At 46.8% G+C, this 21641-nt stretch overlaps 1 protein-coding gene across 1 annotated transcript in view; it reads right to left on the bottom strand.

The window, feature by feature from the left end:
- Positions 1-21641, bottom strand: part of LOC130119839 (potassium channel subfamily T member 2) — a 99088-nt gene that overhangs the window by 48081 nt on the left and 29366 nt on the right. The window contains exons 2-3 of the mRNA XM_056288432.1: positions 369-448; positions 9-55 (exon numbers count right to left, since the gene is read on the bottom strand). Coding sequence (XP_056144407.1) covers positions 9-55; positions 369-448 — 127 coding nt within the window. The remainder of the gene's footprint in view (positions 1-8; positions 56-368; positions 449-21641) is intronic.

The raw sequence follows: 21641 nt of genomic DNA, 5'->3' as shown, positions 1-21641 counted from the left end.
TAGAGGACGCAGCTCAGCACCTTCAGAGAGAAGTTAAACATTCGTACGCGGAGACCTGCAATGCCAAAAGAACACAGAGTGAGTCAGAAAGAGTCCACAGTGGATATTTTAAAGCAAGACTTATCACAGACACTGGGGGAGATTTCACAAGGAACTGACAAGACACGTAACTTGGCAACTAATGTCAAGCGGGAGGGATGTCACATCACACCACAAAAGAAAGCAAATGACACTCAGAGACATAACTAGTATGAGAAAATATAGATCTATGTAACCGCGAGCACAGATATGAAAGCCTGAGAGGAAAAATGGGCCAGGAAGTAGCACCGACTGTGGACGGAGCAAAGCCTCAAACACTGAAAACTCACTGGATCTTTGGTTTTTGATGAAGAACAGCTTGAGGCGCTCCTTGAAAGTGTTCTCATTCACATAGAACTCTACCTGCACCCTAAAGAGAGAGATAGAAAGAGAAAGATAGAAAGAGGCAGAGAGGTAAGTTTGTATGTGTGTGTGTACAAGACACAGAACTAAGAAATATAGAGGAAATTGCCACAGGAAATTGACGAGGTGAAATACTTTTCCTGAAGACAAACTAAAATATGGACTCCAAGACAAAGATAGGGGGGATGAGAGGGAGAACAGCGTGACAGTGACACAGACGGAGGTGTATAACAGGACAAACTGGATGCAGAAAAAGAGAGAGCGATAATGATTATGTGAACACTGATAAGTTGGGAAATAAGACAGTGTGGCTAGCTGCATTAAAGACTAATGGCTTTTGGAGGAAATAGTGTTCCTGTCTGTGTGCCTGCCTATGGGCCCGGACAGCGGCAGTCAGTCTCGTTATCTCCACTCGTTAAATATAGAGCAACAAATTACTTCCCTCTGATGTTCTGCTGAACAATGGAGGCCATAATTGCAGCTCTTTCTGTTTCGCTATACCGGCAACCCCCCCCCCTCCACCCCCTTCTGCCATGAGAGAACCAACCCCAAACGTGCACCTACACACAAGCTTTAAATCTACACCTAGATTTGAGTCATTAGGATTATTACACGTTATTTCACCCACCAACCGGACATCGACCCTCACGCAAGCAGACACAAGGACAATGGTGTGCCCTGAAGACACACTAGGCACAGCATTCCCCCATATATGATGACATGTTCTTGACAGAGCCATATTATAGTGTATGTGGATTCTACCTAAGACCAGCACCTTGAGACTGTATGAGCAGTGAAAAGAGGGAGGGTGAGGACTGGTGACTGTCAGAGCCACTGTCCAGGATGAAACAAGGAGCATCCAAGAGTACATCAGGAAGATGACCTCCCAGGATAAACCTTAGGCAGCAGAGGACAGAGGTTGATGAGGAAGAAGAAGAGAAGACATGGTGGAAAATCAAGCCCCTCCATGGGCGTACCATCAGCAGATAGAGATGGGGGCTGACATCAAGAAATCCTACCAGTGGCTAGAAAAGACTGGTCTGAAGGACAGCACAAAGGCTCTGATCATAAGCACAAGAGCAGGTACTCAACACCAAATCCATAGAGCAGGGGTCTACCACGGCAGACAGGATCCAAGGCACAGGGCTGCAGGCTTTGCAAAGATGCCCCTGAGACAGCCCAGCACATAGTAGCAGGGTGTAAGATGCAGGCTGGGTCAGCATACACTGAGAGGCATAACCATGTGGCTGGGATAGTGTACAGAAACATGTGCCAAATACAGACTGGAAGTCCCCAAGCCTAGCACCACCAAGCACAACCAAATATGGTTCGAGACCAGCAAACCTAAGGAAGTCCCACAGGACTTGAGGTGCACATACAACATAACAAAAGCACCAATAATCAGCCAAAGCATTGCATCTCATACAGGGAATGGATGTTTATATACTATGTTGAGGAACTTCAAAATGAATCTTCTACCAGGAGGTCAGAGCTACTGACAAGCAGGTGCTGGCTAACCAACCAGACATTGTGGTGGTCGACAAGGAACAGAAGACAGCAGTAGTGGTTGATGTAGCAATCCTGAGCGACGGTAACATCAGGAAGAAAGACACGAGAAGCAAGAGAAATACCAAGGGCTGAAGGAAGAACTAGACTGGATGTGGAAGGTGAAATCTACAGTAGTCCAAGAGTGGCTCCAGCAGATTCCAGGACCAACATCTGAGGTCTCTGTCCAGAAGAGTGCAGTCCTAGGAACAGATAAGATACTGCGCAGAGCCCTCAAACTCCAAGGCCTCTGGTAGAGGACCCGAGCTTGAGGAAGACACAGACCACCCGAAAAAGGGTGAGAGGAATATATACACACACACACACACACACACACACACACACACCTACTTAAACATGCATGAGCAAGTATGTGTTCAACAGCCAAGACCACTTTGAAGGAGACTGCTTATTGGCTGTGCTCTCGTTTCATCCCACAGAGAGACACCTGGAGGGAAGAGTGAATGACTCAGTGCCGGTGGTGAAAAATGCAGGGACCCAGCTCTTCTGGGGGGGTCTCTTCACAAAAGAACACCCCACATGGACGAAAAGAGATGGACCACAACCTATTATCTTCTCTGCTGTACAGTAGGAGCGGCGGGGGTGGGGGAGAGGGTTTCTTCCCAGAGGTCCAGAATGATGGTCAGCTGGCACCCCACACAGTCACACAGGCCAAAATGATTTTTTCTGACACATGGTGGGATCAACAACAAAAAAACCCCACAGAAATGAAAAAAAACTTTCCTTTTTGTTGCTATGGTGACAGGGATTTGTTCTCTTTTCCTCTCTCTGTCTCTCTGTCTGTCTCTCTCGCTCTCTCTCTCTCTCACACACACACACACACATGAGCAGATGCATGTGAACATGCCCGTGGAGGGAATTCTATGGTGATTGATTAGTCTCAAAACCTAGTCTTACCCTAAGTTAACATCTTCAAGAGACCCCATTTTAATATTGTTTGAAGGTGATTTTGTTTACTGTATGTACTCATCATCGGCAGTCACTCAGGGTCGAGTATGACTGTTCTCCTTCTGGGTCCTTCTGGGTCTTCAGGTGGGTGTAGAGGCCGATCCTGGAGCCACATAATGGGAGGACGCCTGCATATGACAGTGTTTTTTGCGGAGTGGCTGATGCACCTACAGCCACCACACGGTCCTTGGCAGTAGGTGGCCAGAGTCCAATAGCATGGAGAATCAAGATGATTGGGGGCCACCCTCTGTTGCAGCCTTCACCTGCCTTCACTGCTGTTATGATATGGAGACATCTGCCAGTTCCGCCGTTGAGGTTTTTGTTGGATCGCACTTTGTCTGGAACCTCCCCTTTGACTTATATGCCTTGGGTGACCTTACCAGGAGCCAAGCTCCGGACGGCATAGCTCTGGGAATCATTAGTACACACAAGCTTCTCCACCACGGCAAGGTGGCAATCCAGGAGAAGTGTATGTACTATAATACTTCGTCAAGCAGTATTAAGATGGGATCTCTGAAAGATGTTAACTTAGTGTAAGACTTACTTGCTCTGACTTAATGGAGCCATGAAAATGGTTGTTCTCTCAGGCAACTGCTTGTCTTCGACTGTGTCAGCAATCAAACCAAACAGCGAATCAAAGGTCATGGTCATTATTCAAAGTGACCAATCAAAGGAGCGCAGACATCAGCCACTGTCTATTCCATCCCCGCCTCCAAAGTCTCAAAAGTCAACTTGATGAGTGAGTGAGTGTTGAGCAGTTGCGAGCGTGTAGGGAGCATCGAACTCGCGCTCATCACAGCCCCTTGCTCGCGGGACCACATTTGTGCACACAAAGCAGAAATGCTCCCTCGCAAGGATGCTTTTCCACTCGCGAATACTGTTCTGTGCGCTCGTATCATGTTCTCGTGCCTGGTTTTGACTAATAAACCGCCATAGAATTCAATCATCTTCATAACGTTAGTTATGTACCGTAACTCCAGATTCTATGCTGCCCTCCAAGGCTATTGCTAGTGGCTTTATCCTTCGATTCCATGACAAATGCTCACAAGACAAATGCTCACAACACTAAAAGAAAAAGAGACAAATGCTCACAAATTGTTTTATAATCTATATTTACAGCGAAAAATGATAGTATACAGATATACAAATATGAAATATGTTTACATATCGATTTAATTATGAAAATATGTACAAATACTTTCAAAACCCAATGCGCTAGTAAAATATGCACATGAAATCGATTTCCTTTGTAGTTCTATTTCACACACTGGTGAGACAAGTCAAAGGGGCTTTGACCCCTTTATAGATGCTGCTTGAATACTCCTTTGGTTTGTCTTACCTATCACACCCCATTTCACACTTTATTCATCACCCATCGCACCTATTGTTTTGAGTATTGCCATGACATAATCACAAAGCTTTGGTCCGTTTATAGATGAGCTGCTCAGAATAAAAACACCTTCTGAGTCGTTAGAGCAGTTCTGGATACTCAGTGTGTTGAGTACTTTTGAGCAGTTCTGGTATATGATGAGCTCGGACTTGTGTCCATATATAAGGATGACAGGACTGACCGGTAGTCAGTCACACTCAGCATGGAGATAATCAAGACACACAAAGGTGGAGACAAGCTCTGTCTCGATGGCTACATGTATGTGAAGAAAAGGAGCTACAAAGACTGGATAAGATGGCAGTGCTGTCACCAGAGATCAACTGGATGCAAGGGAGGCCTCACGACTGATAACACCTATGAAAACCCCAGGCCCCATGCCATTCACAACCATCCAGCAGACAGGACACGCGTGGAAGTCACCAAACTACGGACAACAATGAAGGCACAGGCAAAGCAGTCAAGGAGCCGACCAAACCAGATCCTGACTCAAGCCCTGCTTCACACAACAGAGGATGTCCGTGCGAACATCGGTAACATCAACACTTGCAAGCGAGACCTGCAACGTCAACGACGCGGATGTCTTCCTAAGGACCCAGCATCACTCCAAGAACTCAACATCACCGAGGAGTGGACACTCACAGGAGGAGCAATGCCAAGACCCTTCCTCATTCACGACAACGGACCTAGTGAACGTCAGAGGGTCATCGTATATGCAGCAGAGGAGCAGCTCCATGTTCTAGGCCAGGCTGACACTTGGTTCATGGATGGCAACTTTGCTATGAGTCCAAGTGTCTTTGAACAGCTTTATGTGATCCGCGCCCCTCTTGGAGACTGTGCAGTTTCCTGTGTGTACGCCTTCCTGCCAGGCAAAAGTGCACAGATCTACCAAGAACTGCTCCAAGCAGTCGTCGCCAAGTTGGAAGAAATACAGATCTTCCCAGACCCCAGGACCGTCATCACGGACTTCGAGTTGGCAGCCATCCAGTAAGTTTCCTTGGTGCTGGGCCCTCAAGTGACAACACAGGTATGCTTCTACCACCTCTGCCAGAGCACGTGGAGGAAGACCCAGGACCTCGGGTGCACAGAGCTCTACCGTAATGATGAAGACGTCAGGCACTTCTGTGGCATGCTTGATGGCCTAGCTTTTCTGCCTGAGGACAAAGTACAGGAAGGCATGGAGTACCTCAAGGAAAACACTCCCACTGGGTTGGAAGGTTTAGTTGAATACTTCGACTCCACCTACGTCACCGGCACGTATCGTCGTGTGCAGCCTGTTGCAGACCAGCCTGATGCTCCACCACCACCACTCCGTGTCAGGCACATTCCACCCCGGTTCCCCATCGCCGTCTGGAATGTCCATCATGCCACCCTGGAGGGAAGAGGTATGACCAACAACGCCTGCGAGGGCTGGAATACCCCATTTTCCCAACTCATCGGGCATCATCATCCTTCATTCTGGACGGCGGTTGAGGGTCTGCGCAAGGACTTCGCTCTTGTGAGCACACAGATTGCACAGCACCACAGAGGGCAGCTGCCTAAGAAACGCCAACTGAGAGCCTATAAGGAACTGCAGAGGAGGCTCTGTAATCTGCACAGATTTTTTGGAGGAACGCAGGACCATGGAGGATTTCCTCACTGCAGTTGGACACTGCATCCGACTGGAATAGACTGATAATGGAACATTGCTCAACATACCCCGTGGCAATTGACAGTCTCTATATAAGAAATTGGTTGGCAAAAGACTCTATAGACACTGCTTTAAACTCTCTTAATTAGGTCACTGTGATCCCTATTACATGCTTAGACCTATGTGATATTTCTTGTGACATGCAACAGCCTGTTCAATGGAATATTTTTCCATGAATAAAGGTTAATTAAGATTGTGTATTACCAAACAGTAATTGATAGTCTCATTATCATGATTATCTTTAAGATCACCATTCCATTTGTCAGGGAGATGTGATCCCTCTCACATGCTTAGGCCTATGTGATATGTCTTACGTGACATGCAACAGAATGTTCAGTTGACTTTTTGAAAAATAAAGACTAAAACAATTTGTGAGCAGTTGTCTCTTTTTCTATTAGTATTGTGAGCATTTGTCTTGTGAGCATTTGTCTGCACACCTTATCCTTCACATGCCCATGCAGCATTGAAAAAATTTCAATCCGTGCCTACCTGCAGTGTACGCCCCACTTACAGTTGCAGCGCGTTTGTAAATTGAAAGATTTATACGATCTGAAGAGAAACAAGAATCAAGACTGTCCAATCGGCTCCAAACAAACAGCTTTTTCCTTAGCTATTCGCGGAGCCAGTGGGGCTCAGAACTTAAGAGGGCTGTACCTATACTCATAGAATGTGGAGTTACGGTCAATAACTAACATTCTGTTTCATATAGGTTTCGCCTGCTAGTGGGATAAGGATGAAGCAGGATATGATCCATGCTACACTGGCTCCATCCAGTTCCACAGTCACAAACACACATGAATTCGGGGGCAGCCGGGACGTGACCCTGGGTCGCCCGCACCATGGGCGACTGCGCTAACCAGTCAACTAAAGGGTACGACCCGTTAGCCGACCGGCTAGTGAGTCTAGTCATTCGTGATCGTTACACTACCCACCCACCCCCTCCTTCGGGAAGCGCGTCCTCGTGCTTCAGCATACCAGCTCCCTCACACCTCTGGGCGCACATGCTTCCGCCTCACAGTCTCAACATCCCACTTCTGCCACCAATGTAGTGAATTTGGGGACTACATTAACCAGTCAACTAAAGGGTCGGACCCTTTAGTTGACTCGTTAACATAGTCGCCCGTGGTGCGAGAGACCTGGGTTCATGTCCTGGCTGCCCCTTGAATTCGCTACATTGGTGTCAGAAGTGGGATGGTGAGACCGTGAGGCCATCGGAAGTGTGTGTGCCTAGAGGCATGAGGGAGCTGGTATGCTAAAGCGCGGGGGCGCGCTTCCTGAAGGTGGCGGGTAGTGTAACGAGGACAGATGTGTAGACTCGCTAGCCGTTTGGCTAACAGGTCGGACTCTTTAGTCGACTGGTTAGCACAGTCACCCATGGTGCGGGTGACCCGGGTTCGTGTCCTGGCTGTGGTGGTTCCCGGCTGCCCCCTGAATTCACTACATTGTGGTTGTTACAGAAACAAAAGCTCTCCATGCCCAGCCATTGCGCCATACGTAATGGTGCTTCAAAGAACCCCATATACACCTCATTAGCACAGCATAACAGAATATTTAATATTCTCCATGAGGGGATAAGGGGTGGGAACAAATAGAGCCTACTGCTGTGAGTAAAGCGGAGACTAAGGTTACGCCCCGTAGTCCAGCGAGGAAAAGAGTCGTGGGGAGGCAGCTTTGCCTGCGCCGACAAGCAAAAGGGAATCTCCGATATCCACCACTCTAACAGAACACTCAGTACAGAGTGAGTCATAGAAAAATGGGAGACATCTCGGATCTCGCTGATAAAAATGAATAAATGAACAGGGGCAAGACCATGAAGCTACACTGCAAATGTCTTCCACTGTCATTCCTCCATAAAAAGCCATGGAAGATGAAATTCTGGTGGATTGTGCTATGATGCCCTCTGGGGTATCCAGCTTAGAGGAGAGAGATATGCCTGCGAAACAGCCTCATGCAGCCAGTGTGACAGGTTCTGTCCAAACAGAGGAAGCTCCTGGGACTGCTTTCAGTAGTGCACAAGTAAACGCTGGGAATGGCACCATGGCAGCCATGCATGTAACGTAGCAGGACAGCGCGTGCATAGGGGCAAAGGAGATGAGACACGGCTTCCTCCTCAGACTTGTGTGGAGGAGGGAAGAAACCCTCCAAAGTTATCACCCTCGACCTGATGGAGCTAGTGATGCTTTAAAGTGTAAAAGCCGGGTTAGGGCGCAAAATAGCCAAGCTGCTATCTCCCTGGATACTGAGACATGACGGTGCCACAGAGAGAACAGACAAATCTCAAACTCTTTTTGCAGATGTCAGAGCCAAAAGCGGAGCCGATTTTCCTGACAAACTTAAGTGGAACCTGGTCCAAATGTTCAAAGGGAGCTTTAACCTGCATGCGTAACACCAGCGCTAAATCCCACTGAGGAGCTAGAGAGCATGACACAGGCCAGTGTGTCAGTATGCCTCTCAGGAAGCATTTTATCAGAGGGTGGCTAAACACCAATGTGTCACCGAAACCCTTGTGACAGGGTGAACTAGCAGCAGTATACATTTTAACCATGCTGAAGGCCAAATTTCTGTCCACTAGCAGTTGAAGGAACGAAAGCGCGTCAAGCAGGGAACACGCAGTGGGGTCCAGGGCCCTCTCTACACACCAACGCTGGAAAGCTGTCTATTTGGCTGTGTAGATGCAGCCCTCATGCTCTGAATAGTACCTACATTGTCCTAAAAAAGGCCCAGCCTCTCTAAACATTCCCATTCAGCAGCCAGACCCACAAACTCTGGCCCATCATCGAGTAATTCCTGATCATTCCCTCTGCCTGGGAGAGAGCATCCCCGCACCACAGGAGTTCCCATGGGTGGCCTGATATCAGCCGCTGCAGACATTGGAACCATGATGCACCCATGCATTCTGGGGCTATCAGGGTTGCTGACAGCCACTCTTCCTGTACTCAGTCCATAGGAATCAATGGGACTGGTGGGAAGCCATATAGGAACATCCTGGGCCGATGTGCAAATGCGTCCACTCCCATCGGAGGACTGTCCCGTGTGTTCAAGGAGAACCAGAGAGAGCACTGCATGTTTTCACGCAGACAGATTCACCTCTGCTCTGCCGAACCAACTGTAGTGTGTAACCTCTGCTGATCAGCCTGCTCATCCAGCTGTCCATTGAATATATGTGCTGTCACGCTGAGTATTGCTCTGAGAGTGGGTGTACATGTATTTGTGCTGTGGTTGTCATGGAGAAGAGCCAAGCCAGAGCTCTCTCCGCTGTTGTGTGTGCTGAAGTGCACTCCAGTGCAACCCATGGGGGGTTCGGGCCAAAAGGGCTGGGGAAGAGATGTGTACTGTGTGGAGCAAACAGCGTCACGAAGTTGCTGTTTAGGAGGAGAGGGCTCATAAATGTGACTTTTAGGTGCATTCGCACTCGCATCTGGCAAGGGATGGGAGGAGACACTGAGCGCAGACAGAGGCATGTGTGCGCTGTCCGCACGAGGCATAATGATGGTGCTTGTGGGCTCATTATCACACATTTTGTTTGAAAAATTGTGTGGGGGGGAAAACACCTGAGTGTGTGACTGAGGAAATGTGCTGCTTCAATGACATGAGTCTGTACTGTCCATTAGCTGACAGGCTAAAGGCTGCCGGCTCACACAGTCTGGGGGATGTGTTTAACAGTTACTACTGAGTCAAAAGATTCAGCTTCGATGGTGTTTTAAGCCCCCAATGTACCCTTCCAGGCAGCACTGCATGGAAGGCACTCCCCGCCCCCAACAGTTTCATCGAATCACAGCACTGCTTAGGGTTAGGGTTAGGGTTAGCGCCAGTGCTGTGATTGGCTGGAACTGTAGGGAGCAGGGAGTGCCTTCCATGCAGGGCTACCTTGAAGAGTACGTTGGTGGCTTAAAACACCATCGAGCAAGATTCAGGGGCAGATTGTTTCTGTTTTATTTCAAAACAGTTGTTTGCATTCTAGGATTGGACCAGGTGCTGGCCACATGGCTGTTCTTGAAGCTCCTCTGAGGTGCTGGCTGCACAGCTGGGAGAGCCAACTGAAGTGGCTGTGGAGGCGGAGGAGGAGTAGGGGTGTTAGATGCAGCCCCAGCAGCTGCTGCAGGATGTCTCTGCCATTGGTGATGTTCGGGTCAGTCACGGTGGTCCCGCCATTGACCGTAGGAGCGCCGAGGGCACACAGCAGGCTGAGCCTAGGCGACATGCCATCTGATGCCCTCCACCTCTTCAGACGATGGCCTCATGTCATCTACCATCGAGTGGAAAAGCAGCCCAAACAGCCTGTCTGGGCTGATGGGAGCCTCGAGGTCCCTCCTCAATACCTAGGGAATGGAAGGCTGCTGTAGCCAGAGGTGTCTATTAATCATCCCCTACCAAGCTGCAATCCGTGCTTGGGAGACGGCGATGGAAGCTTACAGAATGAGGATTGCACTGGCCGCCTTGCTGATCTCCGACGCATGTTCTGGAGGCAGCGCAGTCGACTGAGCAGCATGCTTCTTCAGCACCACTGATGCCTGGAAGGTGCACTGATGAGTCCGGTCCAAAAGTTTGGCGGTCAGCTGGTCTTTGGAGGAGAGTGGGATCGGCCTTCATCCAGCCACCATGTTGGCTTGTCTCAGCGTACAATAAGCCAAGAGGTTGGGCTCCAGGGGAGGAGCAGGGGAGGAGCAGGGGGGAAGCCATACCCTCTCAATCCCTCCACCTTGGTGATGGGGACATAAGTGGAGACTGGTGCTCTCAGATTCCCACGCTTTGCTGCCACTCCCTGGTATTTCCTGATAGCAGGAAAAGGAGGCCACACGGGATCACATTTTATATAAGTCTACACACCCCTGTTAAAATGGCAGGTTTTTGTGATGTAAAAAAATGAAACCAAGATAAAGCATGTCAGGACATTTTCCCACTTTTTTAAATTGCAACCTATAAAAATAAAGTGAAAAACAATCAGACAAATTTTAATGGAAAAAAAGAATAATACAAAACTTACAATAACGTGGTTGCATAAGTGTGCACACCCCTAAACTAATACTTTGTTGAAGCATCTTTTGATGCTTTTTTATCTCTTTTTGGGTAGGAGTCTATCAGTTTGGCACATCTTGACTTAGCAATGTTTTCCCACTCTTCCTTGCAAAAACGTTCTACAGCCGTCAGATTGTGAGGGCATCTCCTGTGCACTACCCTGTTCAGGTCACCCCACAGATTTTCAATTGGATTCAGGTCTGGGCTCTGGCCATTCCAAAATGTTGATATTCTTTTAGTGAAGCCACTCCTTTGTTAATTTGGGTGTATGCTTTGGGTCGTGGTCATGGTGAACGGTGAAATTCCTCTTCGTCTTCATCTTTCTAGCAGACACCTAAAGGTTTTGTACCAAAATGGACTGGCATTTGGAGCTATTCATGATTCCCTCCACCTTGACTAAAGCCCCAGTTCTGGCTGAAGAAAAGCAACCCCAAAGCCTGATGCTGCCACCACCATGCTTCACCGTGGGTCTGGTGTTCTTCTGGTGATGTACTGTGTAGTTTTGCGCCAAACATACCTTTTGGAATTATGGCCAAAAAGTTCAACCATGGTCTCATCAGACCAGAACACATTTTTCCACATGGTTTTGGGAGACTGGATGTATCTTTTTCCAAAATTTAGCCAGGCTTGCTTGTTTTGTTTTTTCTTTGTTTGTTTTTTCATGTGAAAAGATTTCCTTCTTGCCATCCTAGCCCATAGCGCAGAGATATGAAGAATAATTAGACTTAGACTTAGAAAACTTTAACATCCTCTGAGAGGCAATTTGTGGTACAGCACAGAACATAGACACGTTTAAAGCATATCAGACAAAGAAAAACAACAATAGCCAAAGATAATCTATAGCAGGTATCATACATATCATTGCAGTCCAGGATTAGATTGTCACATGAAGGGAGCAGCCAGTACTTGCCAGATATTCCTGCAACTCCTTTAATGTTGCTGTCGGCCTCTTGGCAGCCTCCCTGACCGGTATTTCTCCTTGTCGTCTCATCAATCTTTGGGGGACGTCCTGTTGTTGTGCCATATCAAGTCATCAAGGTGGCGCCGGGTAATGGCAGCCTCGGTACAGCGCTCTCTAGTACATTTTTGTTTTTGTTTATTCTCTGTGTGTCCCATTACTTTCACTAGAGAAGAATGGCTTAACATTAGGCGGTTAACTTCAGATAGTTTTTCACCAGTTTTCACAAACCCAGAAAGTTTCTTGGAGGGCTTATTTGGAGGAACAGTGGCACTCTGTGAGACATGGAGGTGACGCAGACGGGGTGTGCTGGTGAGGCTCCAACAGCCGGGATTTCAATCTGCACTCCCAGCGATTCAGCTGGCGAATCTCCACTCCATGCCCAAACAAAATGGACGAGCTGCTTCTCCATAATGGGACGAAGAAGGACTTTGCACATTCTGCTTCCCTTTGTTTCACTGATACCTGGCTCAGCAAACCCACCCCCAACAGCAGATTACGTCTGCAGGGCTTTCGCCTGCACTTAATGGATCGTGTTACAGCACTACTGGGAGAAGTGGAGGGTGGAGGAATTTGCTTCTACATAAACAAAGGTTGGTGTACACATGTGACATTGTTAAGTAAATACTGCAGCCTGAGCTTGTAGTCATGTAGTATCATTGGAGTAGTTCCGCTTCCGATGTGGGAAGATGGCTGCACAAATTTGCGTTTGCCTCACCCAGCGCTGGTGTCGGAAGATGGTGGCGCAAATTCACATTTGCGGCGGCCTCACCCAGTACCATCCATGAACTGTCTTTGTCCATGTCTGTGTCTAAGTTTTGTCTTCGCTTGATGGCTGGGAGAGCTGGTGCTGGATCGGCAGGGAGAGCGAGGCAGGCTAAGCTAACTGCTAGCCCATGCAGACCAAGGGTTCCAATAACACTGAGGGCAGTCTGGCGACGACCTCACCTGGCGTTGACTGTGGTGGTTTTGATGTCGTCATGAGTTCGGGGAGGTGTGTCAAGGGTGTCTGGCTGGGAGAGCTGGCGCTGGATTGGCTGAGAGAGCTTGGTCTGCTTCGTCTGGTGGGCCTGGCAACCACAGCCCCTGCCTGGAGCTGGGCCCGAGAAGGAAACGCCGAGGGCAGTCTGACAGGATGCAGAAGTGGGGCATGCTAAGCTAACTACCAGCCCATGCAGACTGGCAGTTCCAACATTCATCCTGGCTGGTGTTCATTCCCTTTGACAGTAATTTTTTTGTTTAGTTTTGATATATGTTTCAGTGTGGATATGTATGTTCTTGTAGTTTTGGATGTATTTTTGTCTTTGTGTTGTACTGTTGTGGGCTGGGGGAAACGGCATTTTGTTTCATTTCATGTGCGCAAGTACATGAAGTGAAATGACAAATTGTTCCTGATTCCTGATTGTTCATGAACTACAAGCCATTTTATTCACCGCGGGAGTTTTCATCCTTCATCCTGGTCGGTGTTTACATCCCAGGCCAGCATGAATGGTGCACTGCAAACCCTGGCCAACCAGATTACCGGCTTGGAACAAAAGCATACGGACTCATTTTTCATAAACCTCAGGGACTCGGTAACTGGGAAATTAAACCAAGCAGAAACTAAACTCTGCAAAGTCTGTGGTTAAAACAGTGAAGAAATGGACCAGCAAAGCAAAGCAGGAACTGTAAGACTGTTTTGACTGCACAGATTAGAGTATATTTGAAGCTGCAACTTGGCAACCTGGATGAACTAACTGACACTTGGACATCTTATATCAACTTTTGTGGAGACGTGTGTCCCTACCAAGACCTTGTGTACATTCAAGAATAACAAGCCATGGTTCACAGCCAAACTAAGGCAACAGGCCAAGCAAGATGCCTACATCAGTGGGGATAGAATCCTGTACAAGCAGGCCAGAAATTCACTGACAAAGGAGATCAGAGCGGGTAAAAGAAGCTACACTGAGAAGTTGAAAAACAGGTTTTCAGCCAACGACCCAGTGTCAATGTGAAGGGGCCTGCAAGACATCACAAACTATAGAAGACCACCCCTCCATGCTGAGGCAAACAAAGACCTGGCTGACAACCTGAGTGTCTTCTATTGCAGGGTTGAGAGACAGAAATTCACACCCCCAACCACTCCACCCCAAGGACAAAAGCCCCCATCACACCTCTGGCAACCCCCCCCCCTGCTGCTTCAAACACTCCACCATCATCCCGGTCCCAAAGATAATCTCCATCCCAGGACTGAATGACTACAGGCCTGTCGCTCTGACATCTGTGGTCATGAAGACTTTCAAACAACTGGTGTTAGCCCACCTGAAGAACATCACAGGACACCTGCTGGATCCCCTGCAAGTTGCCTACTGGGCAAACAGGTCAGTGGATGATGCAGTCAACATGGGTCTGCACTACATTCTGCAACACCTTGGCTGCCCAGCGACATGCAAGGATCCTGTTAGTGGACTTGAGCTTGGCGTTCAACACTAACATTCCAGAAACCCTCTCCTCCAAACTCTCCCAGCTCACTGTATCCCCATCTGTCAGCTGATCACCAGCTTCCAGACAGGCAGGAAATAACAGGTGAGGGTGGGGAAAGTCACTTTTGGTATACGGACAGCCAGCACTGGTGCTCCCCAGAGATGTATCCTCTCGCCAGAGCTCTTCTCCCTCTACATCAACAACTGCACCTCCAAGGACCCAGCTGTTAAACTACTGAAGTTTTCCGATGACACTATGGTCATCTGACTCATCCAGGACAGTGCCGAGTCTGCAAATCGGTGGGAGGTTGAGCGGCTGGTGCTCTGGTGTAGTCAGAGCAACTTTGAGCTGAACATGCTCAAGACTGCGGAGATGATATTGGACTTTAAGGGACAGCCTTCAGCACTGCTCCCCCTCACAATATCCAACAGCCCTGTGTCAACTGTGGAGACCTTCAAGTTTCTGGGGACTACCATTACCAAAGACCTGAAGTGGGATACAAACGTCAATTCCATCTTCAAAAAGGCCCAGCAGAGGATGTTCTTTCTGTGGCAACTGAATAAATTTGGTCTGCCACAGGAGCTGTTGATTCAGTTCTACACTGCTATCATTGAATCTGTCCCATGCACATCCATCACAGTCTGGTTCAGAGCAGCAACAAAACAGGACAGGCACAGACTGCTGTAAGGACAGCAGAAAAAAAATCATTGGCATTCCCCTGCCCACCCTGCGGGACTTATACACCTCTAGAGCCTGGAAACAGGCAGGCAGAATCAGCACAGACCTCCCACATCATGGACACAGTCTATTTGAACTCCTACCCTCTCTAAGCACTACAAAGCAATGTGCACCAAAACCACCAGACACAGGAACAGTTTTTTCCCCCCACAGTTCACCCCTCTCATGAACACTTAACAGTATGGTGCAGGAATAGACACTTATTATATAAATATGACACTTTATAAATACCTCCCTCTGGTCAAGATGTCTCATCTACATATGTATAATGTGCACTACCTCTTTGAACCAGATGTGCAATACAAATGTTCGTGCAATACAAATATACAATTTTAAATACACATACAACTGTCCAAAGGAGTTGAATCAAGTGCAACTGGACTTGGTATATATCCGTGAAGACATTTCGCCTCTCATCCAAGAGGCTTCCTCAGTTCGTGCCTTTCTGACTAGCTTGGTCTAGTCAGAAAGGCACGAACTGAGGAAGCCTCTTGGATGAGAGGCGAAATGTCTTCACGGATATATACCAGGTCCAGTTGCACTTGATTCAACTCCTTTGGATAACCATGACCTGGATGAATGAGAACATTCACAGACACACATACAACTGCTGTATACTGGTTACAAGTTATTGCCATAATTGTTGTGGTTGTAACATCTATGTAGTTATGAGTTGGATGGTAGGTGAATATATAATGTATACTTCTGGTACATAAGATAATATAGTGTAATAGAGGGGGAGTATATAGCATTGTATATTGGCATGATGGGTTGTGGCATTGTGTTATGGTATATGGTATTGTGTATGGGCAGCATGTTTAATATAATAATATAAGCAATATGGTATAATATGTGGGCATAGGTTGATGATTACCCAACCATAACAAGCTCTGTATAGTAGCAACATACCTGTTATGCGTACATGCTTGCCTCCAATGTGCTGCTCTTGTTCCATTTATTTCATCTGTTTTAAATGTTTTTTTTTTTGTTTGCTGTTTTTTTCCTTCTCTGTGTGAGTGATATCTGCAAGTGCTAGAAGTTGTTGTGTACTGGAATCAAATTCATCATGTGCATGCCTACTTGGCCAATAAAGTTGATTCCAATTCTGACATTTTCTCCACTTGTTTGGTGATTGTCTTCGCTGTGTTCCATGGTGTATCTAATGTCTTGGAAATTCTTTTCTACCCATCTCCTGAAAAATACCTTTCAGCAATGAGACCCCGTCCCTGCTTTGTAAGATCTCTGTGGACCATGGCATTTGCAGTTGGACGCAACCAAGAATATGTCAGGAAAAGCCTACAGCAACAACTGAACTTCATTTGGGGTTAATCGCAGTCATGTTAATTTATGGGAGGTGTATACTAATTACTATTTAACATGAGTTTGAATGTGATTGGTTTATCCTGAACACAGTTACATCCTCAGTTATAAAAGGGTGTGCACACTTATGCAACCAGGTTATTGTTATTCAAAGAAGGTTGAATCAGTTCATCTGGATACAACGTTTATACAACAGGCTTTTAGACGGAAGACATCTTCCGTCTAAAAGCCTTTTTAGACTGAAGAGGTCACTTAGATGAGTGATGAAACGTATCTGTCAATAAACATTGTATCCAGATGAACTGAGTCAACCTTTTTTGATTTTCTTACCTGGATTATTGAGCATGCATCAAGACAGGTTATTGTTAGTTTTGTATTTTTCTTTTTTTCCCTAAAATGATTATGACTGTTTTTCACTTTATTTCTATAGGGTGCAGTTAAAAAAAAAAGAGGAAAAAGTTGACGATTTATGATTTATCTTGTTTCATTTTTTACATCACAAAAACCTGTCATTTTGAAAGGGATATATATATATATATATATATATATATATATATATATATATATATATATATATATACATATATATATATATTCCCTGACAGCAAGAAGGTCAGGGGTTCAATTCCAACCCATCCGTATGGAGCTCCCCTGTGTGTGCATGGATTTCCACTGGGTTTCCTCCCACAGTCCAAAGGCATGCATTGTCGGATGAACTGGAGTCTCTAAATTGTCCATCGGTGTGAATGGTGTGTCAGTGGCTGTGAATATGTTTGTCTTGCTTGCTTTGACTGCCTATTACAATTAAGTTCAAGTCAAGTTCAGCTTTATTGTCATATGTATTTAGAATACAATGAAATTCTTGGGCTCTGCCTCTCTCTACCTGAACACAAGGGACACAAGGACAAAGAATACAAGGACACCCCCCCCCCAAAAAAATAAGTGAATTCATACATTTTCAACAAAAAATACAGTACATGATAACACAACAATGAAAGATGTATATGGGTGCATCAGCTTTTCAGCAACCTGACTGCCCGTGCAAAGAAACAATTACCGATATGGGTGGAGTGTGAGTTGATGCTCTGGTAGCATTTTTTTTTAGATGGAAAGAGCGAGAACAGATCATGAACAGGGTGGCTGGTGTCCTCAATGATGTTTTGGGCTTTCTTGCAGCGAGTGATGTCAATATTATGAAGTTGTGGTAGTTCCGTGCCAATGTATTTGCTGCTGTCTTTACAGTCCTTTGAAGCAGCCTGCAGTCCTGAGCAGTCCGGTTGCCAAACCACACTGTGATACAGCCTGTCAAGACACTCTCGATGGTACCGCGATAAAAGTTCATAAGACTTGGCGTCTGAGTAGCATAGCAGTCTATTCCATTGCCTACCAACATGGGGATCGCCTGTTCGAATCCCTGTGTTACCTCCGGCTTGGTCGGGCGTTCCTACAGACACAATTGGCTGTCCGCAGGTGGGCAGCGGGATGTGGGTATGTGTCCTGGTCATTGCACTAGCGCCTCCACTGGTCGATCGGGGCGCCTGCTATGGGGGGAGGAGGAACTGGGGGAATAGCGTGATCTTCCCATGTGCTATGTTCCCCTGGTGAAACTCCTCACTGTCAGGTGAAAAGAAGCGGCTGGCAACTCCACATGTATTGAAGGAGGCATATTGTCTGCAGCCCTCTGAGTCTGCAGCCCTCCCTGGCTCGGCAGAGGGAGGGATGGCTCGGAAAGCAGGGTAATTGTCCAGGAACAATTGGGGAGGAAAAAAAAAAGGGGAGGGGGGGCTCATAAGATTTTTGCCGTTCGTACCAAAACCCCTGAGACACCTCAGAAAATACACTCTGCTGTGCCTTCTTGAGGATGCAGTTGGTGTTGAGAGACCATGTGAGGGTCTCTGTGATGTGCAAACCAGGAAATCTAAAACTGCTCACATTTCAACAGATGAACCATTAGTGGAAATAGGAGTGATTTCCTCTGCGCTTTCTAAAGTCAACAATGATTTCTTTTCTCTTATTGACATTTAGAGAGAGGTTGTTATCATGACACCATATTGTTAAATCTTCCACTTCCCTCCTATAGGCCCTCTCATCACTATCACTTATTAGTCCAAACACTGTGGTGTCATCTGCAAATTTAATGATGCTACTGTTGTCATATTTGGCAACACAGTCACGTGTAAATAGACTACAATAGGGGACTGAGACAGCAGCGCTAAGGCATGCCAGTCCTACAAACTAATGTTGATGAGAATGTTTTACCTATTCTCACAGTCTGGGGCCTGCCTGTCAGGAAATCAAATAGCCAATTACAGATAGAGTTGCCCAGACCAGGACCTCTGAGTTTCAACACCAGTTCGGATGGTACAATTGAATTGAAAGCAGAGCTGTAGTCAATAAACAACATTCTGACATGGGTATTTTTCTTTACAAGGTGTACTACTAAAGCAGTGTGCAGAGCAAGTGAGGTAGCGTCATCTACAGACCTGTTGGAACAGTAGGTAAACTATAATGGGTCAAGGGTAGCAGGAATGTTACTTATTACATATGATATAACCAATCTTTCCAGACACTTCATAATAACAGAGGTCAAAGCAACAGGTCGGGAGTAATTAAGGAAAGAGATGGGTGTTTTCTTAGGTGCAGGCACAGTGGTGTTTTTCTTAAAACATGGTGGAACCACACACAATGACAGGGTCAGGTTAAAAATGTCAGTAAAAACCTGAGCTAGCTGAGTGTAACATGCCTTGAGGGCACGGGAAGGGATGCTGTCTGGGTCGGCAGCTTTATGAGTCTTGACCCTTTAAAAGTTTTGCTCACAGCAGCCTCTGTCACCTGTCGATATACTTCATCAGGTGGGCACTGCGCTGCTGTCACTGGGTCCAAGTTGTGAGTTTCAAAGCAGGCATAAACGTTGTTAAACGCATCTGGGAGAGGGGCCGAGGTGTTGATAGCCACCCTGGGTTTAGATTTATAATCTGTAATACCTTGCAGCCCTCTCCGCATGCGCCGTGAGTCACAGCCACTGTAGTCATTTTCCAGTTTGTCCCTATTGTCTTTTCGTGGTTTTGATGGCTCTCCCTAAGTCATAACTGGATTTTTTAAATTTTTTAATTTTTTTTGCAGCATTCCTTGTCCCTTGATTTAAAAGCAGTGGTACACTACCTCTCAACCTCAGGCAAATGTTGCTGTTATCCCGGTTGGGCAGGAGCAAATATACCATACAGGGGTACAGTTATCCACACAGAATCTAACATAGCCAGTGACTGATTCAGCATACTCACCTAAATTCGAGGCTGAATCCTTAAAGATTGACCAGTCTGTTGATTCAAAACATCCCTGAAGTTTGGGTTCAGGTTCTGCAGTCCGGCACTGTACTGTTCTCAGTGGGCTGCACGCACGTCACTTTCTAATAGTATGCAGGAAGCAAGAACACTGACAGGTGGTCGAATTTCGCAAACTGAGGTCGTGGGATAAACCTGTAAGCTGCCCTGACTGTGGAGTAACAGTGGTCGAGAGTCTTATTGCCTCTGGTTGGACATGTTGGACATGTTAGTAAAATTTTGGTAGCACAGATTTGAGGTTTACAGCAGTTAAAAGTCCCCCGCCACAGTTGAAATGGCCTCAGGGTGCAAGTTCTCTTGCCTGCTAATGGCTCCATATAGTTCGTGCAGTGCTGCTGCAGCAGTAGCTTGCGGCGGTATGTAGACAGCCATTAAAAAAACATGCAGGGGAATTCCCTTGGGAGATAGAATCGTCTGCAACTTATTGTTGTAACAAAGAAACCTACACCACCTCCATTTACCTTGCCAGTAATCGTCATGGAATGATCCAGTGCACAGAAAAACCCTCCGGTTGTATAGCCCTGTCAGGTGTATTAGGGCCCAGCCAAGTCTCTTTAAAGCAGAACACGCAACACTCCTTCATGTCGCTTTGAGAGCTTATTCAGCAATGAAGTTTGTCCAGCTTGTTGTTGAGGGACTGACAGTTAGACAGCAGTATGCTAGGAATTGGGGGGCCGGGTAGGATGCCGTCATAGCCTCACCAGGGTGCCGACTTGTTTACCTCGCCTGCAGCAGCACTGTCTACAGCTATTACTTCATGGTGGTACCTGTTTGTTGTAGGTAATCTCTCTTGGCAAGTCCCATGGCTTCCAGCTGTTGGGAATGTCTTGTCTTATGTCCAGTTAAGTCTGGCGATCATAGGTATCCAAGCCGCTTATCCAGGTCACAGGATGCTGGAGCCTATCCCAGCAGTCATTGAGCAGCAGGCGGGGAGACAGCCAGTCCATCACAGGGCTGACACATTCAACTCTAGGGACAAATTAGTATGGCCGATTCACCTGACCAAACAAAAAAAGTGACATAAAACACAAAAATAAACACCAAAGTGAGAGTAGCTCATAGCAAGTCACTATAGCGCCATCTTCGGTCTCATCAGAATTATTGTAATTATTCAAATCTCTGAAAGACAGGGGTTAGGATCCATGTAGAATTAAACAAAGCCCCTTCAACAGTCATGGCTTGTTGACCAAATGAGCCTCTTCTATTTCTTCCTGCCTCCAAACCATAGTGGAAACTACCCTTCAAAACATAAACTGCCCTCATGCCTGCCACAGCACTGTGGCGGGTTCTCCACACCATCCGTCTCCTTACTAATTTGTCAGCTGGCTCTGAACAGATTGTCGAGCATAACTTGTCTCTGAGAAAGCCTGGCGTTATCCTCATAACATGCAAAACACACCGAAGACACTAAGAGTTACTGTTGCCATTTCTGCCCGGCTATGGTCTTCTCCTACAGCCAAATCCATCAAAGGCAGCAAGTCTGTCTCTCCCGTCCCTGGGCGACCATCTTTTTCCAGCCAATGCCCCCTCACCCCCCACCCCATCTCCTCCACATACGCCCACCTTGTCCTCCAGTAAAGATGCTTGAGGGCAATATGAATTCTTTAATCCAGCTACCCTTGCAAGACTCCATCCATCAGATTCCCGAAAGCCCCTTCAGACTTTGCAAGACAGCGCCGTGATAACTTCCTCAGAAGAAGAAAATTATTTCAGAGGTCATTTTTGCCTTCGATGCATTTCTCTAAGCAGAAGCTTCTCCACTTGAGAGTACAG

This window comes from Lampris incognitus, chromosome 10 (genome assembly GCF_029633865.1).
Source record: "Lampris incognitus isolate fLamInc1 chromosome 10, fLamInc1.hap2, whole genome shotgun sequence".
NCBI classification, from domain to species: domain Eukaryota; kingdom Metazoa; phylum Chordata; class Actinopteri; order Lampriformes; family Lampridae; genus Lampris; species Lampris incognitus.
Note: the sequence above shows the minus strand (reverse complement) of the source record. Positions and strands in the feature narration are given on the sequence as shown.